The sequence below is a fragment of the Carassius carassius genome, chromosome 13 (genome assembly GCF_963082965.1).
Source record: "Carassius carassius chromosome 13, fCarCar2.1, whole genome shotgun sequence".
NCBI classification, from domain to species: Eukaryota; Metazoa; Chordata; class Actinopteri; order Cypriniformes; family Cyprinidae; genus Carassius; species Carassius carassius.
This window is the reverse complement of record NC_081767.1, coordinates 12,533,299-12,543,832: the sequence shown is the minus strand read 5'-3', so window position 1 is coordinate 12,543,832 and position 10,534 is coordinate 12,533,299. Positions and strand designations below refer to the sequence as shown.

Here is a 10,534-nt window from a genome sequence, read left to right as displayed (position 1 = left end):
AAGTGTCACAACAGTGGTGAGTGGTTTCATTTGGTATCGTGAAGGGAGAATGGCACTCACCATGGGACGAGGAGGATGGATGGAGCACACAGCTATGGTATGCCCCGGAGCTGCACAGTAAAGGCATAGATTCTGGGCCAGCCGTCTTTGACGCTCCGCCATAGTGAGGCGGTAGGAGTCAACCATCATGGGTTCGCTGGCTGGTTCTGGGGAGCTGACGTTCTCTGGTCGGCAGAGTGGAGAGGAGGAATGCGCCTGGCCCTGGTGCTCTTCTAAGCACGACTGCATACGAGTGGCGAAGCGGATGGACAGCTGGATGAATCGCTTGAGGCCGATGGTATCCTCGTATGCAGCGAGATGCAACTGCACTCAGGGTTCCAGTCCTTGACGGTAGGTCGTTAGCAAAGCCTGTTCGTTCCATCCACTGGAGGCCGCCAGAGTTCTGAACTGCAAGGCATATTCATTGACAGACATTTTCCCTTGTTTTAAATTGTACAGCTTCTCACCTATCGAAGAATCCCAGGCAGGTCTGCCGAAAACTTCTCGGAAATGGTCGATGAAGCTAGAATAAGACTAGAATAGAATAAGATAACTGGGTTATTTTGAGTCCAGAGTGAATCTGCCCACAGTAGTGCTTTGCCTTGCAATTGGGAAATGATAAAGGCTACCTTAGAGCGGTCCGTTGGATATAAGTGCGATTGCATCTCCAGGACCAGTGAACACTGAAGCAGGAAACCGCTGCATTCCTCCGCCGATCCAGAGTAGGGCGCTGGCCATGGGACTGGCGTGCACGGCAGGTGAAGGAGTGATGGCAGGATCGGCGGAAGTGCTCGCTGGTGGTGGAGATGCTGGGGCTGACATGAGTGTTGGATGGAGTGCATCTACCAGATCTTGAAAGGGGTCCGTGAGGCTCATGCTTGTGCCTGTCGGTGCTGGTCCGGTCATCTGTTACGGATCACCCGGGAAGCTGAGGAGTAACAGATGAAGATGTTTATTTAAAGACACAAGCAGAGGAGCAGGTAGTGAGGAGTGAATGGGAGTTTGGATCCGTGCAGGTCAGGCTGTGACTTCTTGGAGGGATCGGTGAACTACACACACGCACTTCGGGAAACTGGGTCCTTTGGAGATAATCCTTGGAGAGAGAGAGTAGAAGAGGAGTTAGTCCTAATAGTAAGCATACAGGAATGATCTTGTCGCGAACGTGACCGGACGAAGACTGAGTGCGTGTGTGTGGCTTTTATGGTGCAGCGCTGATGAGTGGGTGATGAGGAACAGGTGGTGGTGATCTAGTATTCAGGTGAGGGTGTGCGCTGTGATTGTGTGGAGGTGGAACCTGGCGTGTTTTTAACAATATGTGGGCCCGCTGACATTTTGCTTGACTCCAAAAGAGTTTATTAGGTCAGTAAATGCAAGTCCTAATGCATCATTTGTATTATCAATGTGAATGTTAAAATCTCCGGCAATAAGCACTTTATCAACGAACAGGTCTGAGAGGAAATCAGAAAATTCTTTTAGGAATTCTGTATTCGGCCCTGAATATTACAATCAAATTTAATATTAGATTCCTCTCTTACATTACACTGCATACTTACTTTAGCTAATTCATCTGCACTGAGGTAACATTTGCCGGTTAACTCACAACCGAATTTGAGTTGGCATAGCTGTCCCTGTCTGTTTTTTTTTCCACATTTAATAAAGATATTAAAGCAGTTTTTCATTTTTTTCTTTTTGTTAAAATTCAAAATAGTTTTTAAATATTATTGTTTTGTCACTGTTCCCACCAATCCTTGCACAAGTTAAGGTTATGCATGATGACGAAAGCACGTACCTCCCGGAACTCATAGAGATTGCATTACAGTGCCTGTAGTTCAAAAAACATTATAATTTTAATGGGAGTCAAAGAGAGCCCTCAGGGCGATTCTCAGTCTGACAGAAATCACCCAAAAAGGGGCGGTACTACACAAAACGTGACTTGACTCTGATTAGACTATTTAGAGGCAGAACAAACGGTCTAGAATAGTGAAAGCTAGCTAGCATGTATTTAAAAGAAAAAAAAATCTGTGCTTTGGTGGAGCATCACCGAATTTAAAAGTTTCAACTAGAAAAGGTAGTATCCTCACAATTATATTCCTTCTTAGAGAAAAATGGTATCTGTGAGGATTTCCAGTCAGGATTTAGACCGTATCATATAACTGAGACTGTTCTGAGTAACAAATGACCTGCTCTTATCATCTGATCATGGTTGTATCTCTCTATTAGATACTCTTCACGCTTTACATGTTACCCTTGGGAGATATCATCAGGAAACATGGTGTTAGCTTTCCCTGTTATGCTGATGATACTCAGCTCTATATTTCTTTGCGGCCCGGCGAAACACACCAATTTGAAAAACTAATGGAATGCATAAAACTGCATTTTTCCATCTCAAAAAAGATATCTAAATTACGGCCTGTTCTCTCAATGTCAAATGCAGAAATGTTAATCCATGCATTCATGACCTCAAGGTTAGATTATTGTAATGCTTTATTGGGTGGTTGTTCTGCATGCTTAGTAAACAAACTACAGTTAGTCCAAAATGCAACAGCAAGAGTTCTTACTAGAACCAGGAAGTATGAACGTATTAGCCTGCTCCTGTCAACACAGCACTGGCTCCCTATCAAACGTTGTATAGATTTTAAAATATAGCTTATTACTTATAAAGCCCTGAATGGTTTAGCACCTCAGTATTTGAATGAGCTCTTGTTACATTATAATCCTCCATGTCCGCTGCGTTATCAAAATCAACTGCGGGCGGCTGATCCTTTTCCTATTTGTCACCTAAACTCTGGAATAACCTACCTAACATTGTTTGGGAGACAGACACACTCTTGCAGTTTAATTCTAGATCAAAGACCCATCTATTTAACCTGGCTTACACATAACACTAATGTGCTTCTAATATCCAAATCCGTTAAAGGATTTTTAGGCTGCATTAATTAGGTAAACCGGAACCGGGAACACCTCCCATAACACCTCATGTACTTGCTACATCATTAGAAGAATGGCATCTACGCTAATATTAGTCTGTTTCTCTCTTATTCCGAGGTCACCGTAGCCACCAGATCCAGTCTGTATCCAGATCAGAGGGTCACTGCAGTCACCCGGATCCAGTATGTATCCAGACCAGATGGTGGATCAGCACCCAGAAAGGACCTCTACAGCCCTGAAAGACAGCGGAGACCAGGACAACTAGAGCCCCAGATACTGATCCCCTGTAAAGACCTTGTCTAAGATGACCACCAGGACAAGACCAAAGGAAATAGATGATTCTTCTGCACAATCTGACTTTGCTGCTGCCTGGAATTGAACTGATGGTTTAGTCTGGTCAGAGGAGAACTGCCCCCCCAACTGAGCCTGGTTTCTCCCAAGGTTTTTTTCTCCATTCTGTCACCAATGGAGTTTTGGTTTGTTGCCGCTGTCGCCTCTGGCTTGCTTAGTTGGCAGGGGCGTAGTTTGTGGGGGGAGGTAACCCCCCCAATATTCAAATCCATCAGTTACAACCCCCCCAATATTTCAACATGAAAATCACAGTAGATCAAATGAAAAATATAATATGAAAAAATAGAATTCATTTATTTTGTAAAAATAATTTTGTTCTTAATCAAATATGAGTATGTCATAATAAATCAGACAAAAAATACTCCCCCTCCATTGAACCGATTGGTAACGCCCAACCAATGAGTCGCACTTTCACCAAAACAAGCGAGTGGTGTTTGAATGGGAGAGCACACGGTTAATGTTAACGCCAAAAATGAAGAGAAGCGCTGCACAGCGGACTATATTTAACTGCTGGTCAGAGAGGGATGCAAAAAAAAGAAAATAAAAAGCATGTACTGAGAATGAGGTATGAGAATATTGTGTAATAGTTAGTACACACCACATATATTTTAGCTAGCTAATCCATTGCAATGTATTTAGCTATAACTATCAGAATAACAAGTTACCAAAGCAGCTGTCTGTTTTGCTAGTATATTTTTCAATAGTGTCTGTAATTATCAACGACAAAAGTATTCACATCGGTGTTTGTTTTCTTACTAAATTAATCTGACTTTTGAACGAATTGGATGAATTAACGATTTAAGTGGCTAACTCATTAAAACAATAAAACACTGCCGCCTACTGGCGGGTTTCAATACTTAATTTCTCTCTTTTGATAATCTCTACTATGTTAGAATTTTATTAATGATGATTATACACAAATTTCATAACGTTATGAGGTGTATAATCTCTTAACATGTTTTTATATCAGATTCGAGGTAAATATAGCTGCAGGGTAGAAAAGTCAGCAGAGGGAGAGGAGGAGCAGGTGATCAGGTAAAGAAGATGCCATTCAATCAATAAAATAAAATAAAATAGGAAACAGTGTAGAAAAACAGCAGCTTTGTAAAGTTAGGCTATACATTAATGCCTTTAATGTTTAAAAGATGTGTTTCCCTTTAGAAAAAAAATTAAAAGGCATTAAGGTGGAATGTAAAAATCTTAAAATAAATGTCTAAATGTTGTCTCTTTCATATTTGTATATGTTGAATTTGTAATCAGTTAAAGCATGTTGCCAGATAGATAGATAGATAGATAGGAAGAAATAAATTATCCAATAACAATACACATAAAAAAAAAAAAAAATTTGAAAAAAATAACGGGCAGCATACAACGTTCAACCCCCGCAATGTTCAAACCAAATCTACGCCCTTGTTAGTTGGGGTCACTTCATTAACAGTGATATTGTTGACTTGATTGCAAATGATTGCACAGACACTATTTAAACTGAACTGAAATGACATCACTGAATTCAATGATGAACTGCCTTTAACTGTCATTTTGCATTATTCACACTGTTTTCCTAATTAATGTTGTTCAGTTGCTTTGACGCAATGTATTTTGTTTAAAGTGCTATATAAATAAAGGTTAAAAAAAAAAAAAATCTGCCTAATGGAGAAACCACCCCTGCATGCAGGTATGTATGAGATATGCAGCAAGTTTATATATATATAAACCTTAGAAAAACAATAGGGCCCTGTGCCCCTAGTGGCTTAGGAACTAATAATCCTTAAAAGATTAATAGGACCCTGTGCTCCTGGTGGCTTGGTTTCTAATAACAATAATCCTTAGAAAAACAATAGGATCCTGGGCTGCTTGAGTATTACGACTTTTATTGATGCATTTTCATATAGCCTCAGCATATCGACATCATGTTTTGTTGCTTTGCAAGTTCTTAATCTGCAGTCATGTTAGCTTCCAGTTTAACTGTTTCCCATGCTGTTACATATGCAGCAGCAGAATGTCTAACATGCTTACAGCAGCATATCTGTGAATGTATTCAAAGTAGCAAATGTCAGTACTTGCTTCTTCATCAGATCTATTCCACCAAGACCAAATACATTAACATTGTCATGTATATTACATTATTCTTTCAGAAAATCAACATGAAATAAATATATATAGCTGGTCTCAGAACATTAAAATCAATAGCCAGACAACCTACTTGTTTTATTATTATTTTTTTATTAGATTTCTCATTTGACAATTAGTCTGCATTCAACTCCAATTAAATTTCTTTAAAGGCATTAAGAGTATATGTAAATTAATGATAGTAAAACCTATCGACTTTACAGTGAATAGTAAAAAAATAACAGATAAAGTTAAAATGTTTTGGACAAAGAATTAAATTCAGAAAAAAAAAAAATATATAAACAAAGACAAAGAAATTTATTCTAACAAATGAGTACATCATCCCTGAGAACACTGAAAACCTGTCAGATACTATGTTATGCCCTGATAACACAACTAAAGGTCAATAATTTTTTATTATGTAATAAATTTCTAAAAGCATCACTTTTACATTGTGAACTGACTCATTCTTTAAGAAATAGCTGGCTCAGAGATCTGCCTCAGACTGGAATTGGCAGGTTGTCCCTGAAACTGGTGGCTCTTTGAGGAACCGGGTAGCTGCATAGATCCTGATATATTCGAGCCATCTGATCACTAGCCATGTCATCTGAGACTTCCAGATTCCCACTGCTGTACTGGGATCGCCGGGCAGTCACTGCATCCACCAACTGCTGACAGTTCAATGCTGTGATCTGTTTGGACAAAGCATTAGGTTATTGCTATGTTTCATACTGTTTTCAATTCAGGTTATATTAAGAATATTAACAGAAAAATATGAAAAAAATCTATATCAAATAACCTTATTTTATTGTCTATGAGTAAACTAACAAATGTAGGTTTATTAAGAAAACCACCATTTTCATGGTTTACAACAGTTTAATTATTTAATAAATTAGTCTGAACAACATTTTACAGCATTAATCTAGGTTAATGTTATTTTATAAATCTACAATTGTTTTTTCATGTTCTATCATACTCTATAAAATGTACATTTATACAACTAACCATCTATGTAGAAAGTAGCATTAATACTAAATGCTGTAAAAGTATTGTTCACTGTTCATGATACCCAATTCATTTAAATCTTGTTAACAAACTGAACCTTACTGTGTAAGTGTTTGTTCCCACAGATATAAGATTTAAACATAAAATAAATATTTTAATATAATGAATACAGAATACACTAAATGAGATCAGTAATGTTTGCTAATATAATATATTTTGCATTAATTACCTGCACAATGATTAATTTACTCTTGACAGTGCTGAAATCATGAAACTCTTCCCCAAAACAGAGTGTGACAGTGGGCTCTGGAGGCTGATAATGACCTTCCTGATATAACTGCAGAGCTGCGGTTAAAAAATAAATAAATAAATAAAAACTCCTATTTCCATTTGTGCTATAAATCTTATACATTAATAATGAACACATAATTAATTAATCAGGTCAATTGCATTTCGATAATAGTTCAATAAATAAACTGAATTCATACATGAAAAATAACTTAGTAATAAGTTATTTTTATAATTAAAAATTTATTAATGACCTTTAAGTACCTTTTATACTGACACTTGATTTTATTCAGTAAATTGCAATTGTTATCTGTATTTCAGCAGTCTATACTGAAACAGACATTTACAAAAAAAGTCTGGAATTAAAATATGTCTGGAAAGATGTTTGTTTACCTTGCAGGAACCTGGCAGTGTCAAAGATCTTTACCACGGCATCTCGCTCTAGTTTGCAGGGGTTGGGGTTGTACTGAGGGTCCTGGCCACTCCAGAACACTCTGCTCTGGCACAGACGCTTAATAAAAATGCCCTCTCTGTTAGCACGCAGCAGTACGCCACGCTCCAAATGACTAAAAAGTTTACGGGTGACGTGGCGCTGGCGCTCGTTCTCAATGAGATCTGCAAATGGGAAGTGGATGTTCTGGAGGCTGTCTGGTCCATACAAGAAGCCCTTAGCCAGAAGAGGCTGGCAGGGAGAGATACGGCAGCCTTCTGGATGAGTGGTAACCGTGCTGCCCACCAGCCGACCTCCATAGTAGAAACAAATCATCATCTGAGAGAACGCTGGAGACAGGGAGAAATGTGTGGTTAACTGTCCCATTCTTGAAGAAGTGAGAATTTAAGGAATCAAAACAGGTTTCCAAGGATTTTCCATTAATTTTCAAGCCAACTTAAAAAAAAAAAATCCAGGCATAGAAATCACATTTATATATATAATCAGGTTTTCCATAGAAATAGAAACCCAATTATTTATTCATTAATCACATGCAAAAGGAATTCTGCCATGGGCTCTTTGGGAACAGAGACTATGAAAAGTGATTAAAAACTGAAAACTTAAAAGTCCTGAACAAAGTTCTAATATGAGTTCATATAAAATAAATAAACTCACAACACAACAGAATATACAGCTCATACACGACAGAAATGACATACCAGCATTGAATGTACCTGCAGGATCTTGATGAACAACAGCAGCTGTTGAATATACAAAAACACATAAACATTAATACAAAAATGTCATTCACAAGATATTAGTACCTACCACTATAAGAAAGAAAGAAACTCTGAAGTTAGTCAGTCTCATGCTGGCCGTGTAGCACATTACATTTGCAGCCAAGTTAATTTAGTATTTTCCATGTATTATTTTGAAAACACAGTTTTCATTTACTCATGTTTAATAAATCAAGAAAGTACTCATATTAAAATTACTTTTATCTTCTTAAAAATTCTTAAAATATTAAAAGTCTTAAACAGTTCTACCATTGTGAGATCCCTGCTGCCACCATTCCTGCACTGAAGGCATGCTACTGCTTTCATCAAGGGGAGAATGACTACGCTTCAGGATGCCTATGTATTCATCATTTGAGGACTGCACACACAGATTATGTAAGAATAAGTCATCAGTCAAATATTAAATCTTCATTCCCCTCAATACCTTCATTATTCTGAGGGAAAACTGTGCAGTTAACACATGGATAAATGGCAATACCTCTTTAAGAAGTTCATCCAGGTTTGGTGAGCAGCCCATTTCAGTATCAGTGCTGCAACCGGAAAGAGCAGAGACTGTGCCTTTACCCACTACAAAATAAAATATAATGCCACTAATTAACTAAATTTGTAAAGACATTACATAATATGACACAATTTACTTAACATTACATAATATTCACTATGTAGAGTAACTGAACTTCTATTAATGCATGTCTGCATAAGAATTTGTCTCTGTGCTATTTCTAATGTTTCTTGGAAAAGAAAAACAAAGCACACACGTACACTTCTGTTCCTCCTCTGGCACAATCCGGTACACTTTGTAAGGCTCAGAGATGTCAAGCTGGGATCGGTCAGTAACTTCCTCAAAATCTGGGCTCTTGTTGAGTGCACAGCGCAATCTGGTCTTCCATGTTGCTGGTTCAGCTTTATCCCCCTCCTTAAACTTCCCTTTAAATATCGCCCACGCCTGTGAAAACACATGCTTAGTCAGACACCACCACAACATCTGAATTACTTAAAAAAATTTTTAAAAAAGACTTATCAAGTAACTGAGGAGCTGAATAGGCTACAGTGAACATTTCATTGTATTTTAGAACAGACAAGCAGGCAAAATAAACCATTAATGTAACAACAATATAAAATATTGTTACACTTTGTTTTGATTGTCCACTTTAGACATTGTAATAACTGTAAGTAACTTTGCATGTTAACTAATTCTCATTAATTTGCAATTACATGTCATCTGATTCTCATTAATTAGCAACTACATGTCTACTAACTCTCAGAGTAGACCGTTAGGTTAGGTTTAGGGTTAGTAGAATAAGTTGACATATACTTGCAAAGTTTCTCATTGTCAGTATATTGTATGTTGTGGACCAGTCAAAATAAAGTGTAAGAAGATATTAAGCAGAAAGTGTACTAATACTTTAATGACTGCTAGTTGACATGTAGTTGCAAAGTTACTTACTGTTAGTAGAATGTCTAAAGTGGAATATCAAAATAAAGTGTTAACCTAATATAAAATTTGTTCAAGTGAATTTAGTAATAAAATATAATTATAATGAATAATAATAATAATAATAAAAAAAAAAAAAAAAAAAAAACAGGCTTGCTTGAGGGTGAAAGTCAGCAATGTCAAACTGTGACAAAATCTCAACAGAGGTAACGGTCCAGTAGTTCATGTTAACATAATTTAAAATAAAGCACTGGACATTTAAGTTAGATGTAATGTTCCTGTCAAACTTTTGCATATCATATGACATTGTCTAAATTATCTAAACAGAGCCTTATCATCTACATATTACAAAAGTATATGCTTTTATCAAAAAGCGTCAACTACAAAAATAATAGTATATATAAGTTAACAGTGAATAAATATAAATTAAACGCTTACTTTGAAGATGGACGCATCCACCTCCTGGTTGTAATCTTGTTTTCCCGCATGTTTCCAGGGGATTCTGAACATGGTGCGGTTCTCATCCTCCCATAGCAGTCCATTGTATATGTTACTGTTGATTTGTTCTATAAGCCACTGTTTTAGTCTGCGACCACCCGGATTCATCTTTTACACACTTAGGTTTAAAAGTCGTTACAGCGGACTGATGAGGAATATATAATTAACATTCAAACCATCCACACCGCTTTATTTATAATAGACACCGGCTAAAGTGAAGAACGGAGAATATAATGAGAGCGGATTGGCCAGCGCAACGCCCAGGCGTCCAATCACTATGCCTTAGGGCTGGCGTTGCATGAATATGTAAATGAGATTCTACGAAGCGGAGGCATTTACAAGAAATCTCTGTCTAGCTCTGGAGGTGTGTTAAGTGATCTGAGGGGAAAGAGGGGAAAGGGACTTTACAATCTCATCCTTCTGATATCGGAACACAATTCATTAAACTCTCCCGGATATAAGTAAATAATTAAATAATTAAATAAATAAATACACACACAAATAAACGAAGTCTGGTTTAATTTGATTATCTCATTACTGGTTAATCTGAAAGAATAAAAATGAAAAAATAAACAGCATCAATGGTATAATAATCTGACAAGAAGTAAAATGAAAGTCTATGCAATCTTTTCCAGATAGACTGTACATAAAGTG

General features: G+C 37.3%; 1 protein-coding gene across 1 annotated transcript; it reads right to left on the bottom strand.

Annotated features, from left to right (window-relative positions):
• Positions 1–5,533: 5,533 nt before the first annotated feature.
• On the bottom strand, positions 5,534–10,112 carry irf8 (interferon regulatory factor 8). The gene is made up of 8 exons (XM_059564769.1): positions 9,821–10,112; positions 8,710–8,893; positions 8,426–8,514; positions 8,197–8,305; positions 7,870–7,911; positions 7,114–7,500; positions 6,662–6,777; positions 5,534–6,119 (listed from the first exon to the last, which is right to left on the bottom strand). Exons 1-8 carry the CDS (start codon positions 9,986–9,988, stop codon positions 5,928–5,930), a joined length of 1,287 nt encoding a protein of 428 aa, XP_059420752.1. The 5' UTR covers positions 9,989–10,112; the 3' UTR covers positions 5,534–5,927.
• Positions 10,113–10,534: the final 422 nt, after the last annotated feature.

Bases quoted from the DNA above. Each gene is read 5' to 3' on its own strand.
- irf8 (XM_059564769.1), bottom strand. From the start codon at position 9,988: ATGAATCCGGGTGGTCGCAGACTAAAACAGTGGCTTATAGAACAAATC. The intron at 8,894-9,820 runs GTAAGCGTTTAA...GTGTTTTCACAG, and splicing joins TGGATGCGTCCATCTTCAAA to GCGTGGGCGATATTTAAAGG. The intron at 6,120-6,661 runs GTAATTAATGCA...TTGTCCAAACAG, and splicing joins GTAAATTAATCATTGTGCAG to ATCACAGCATTGAACTGTCA.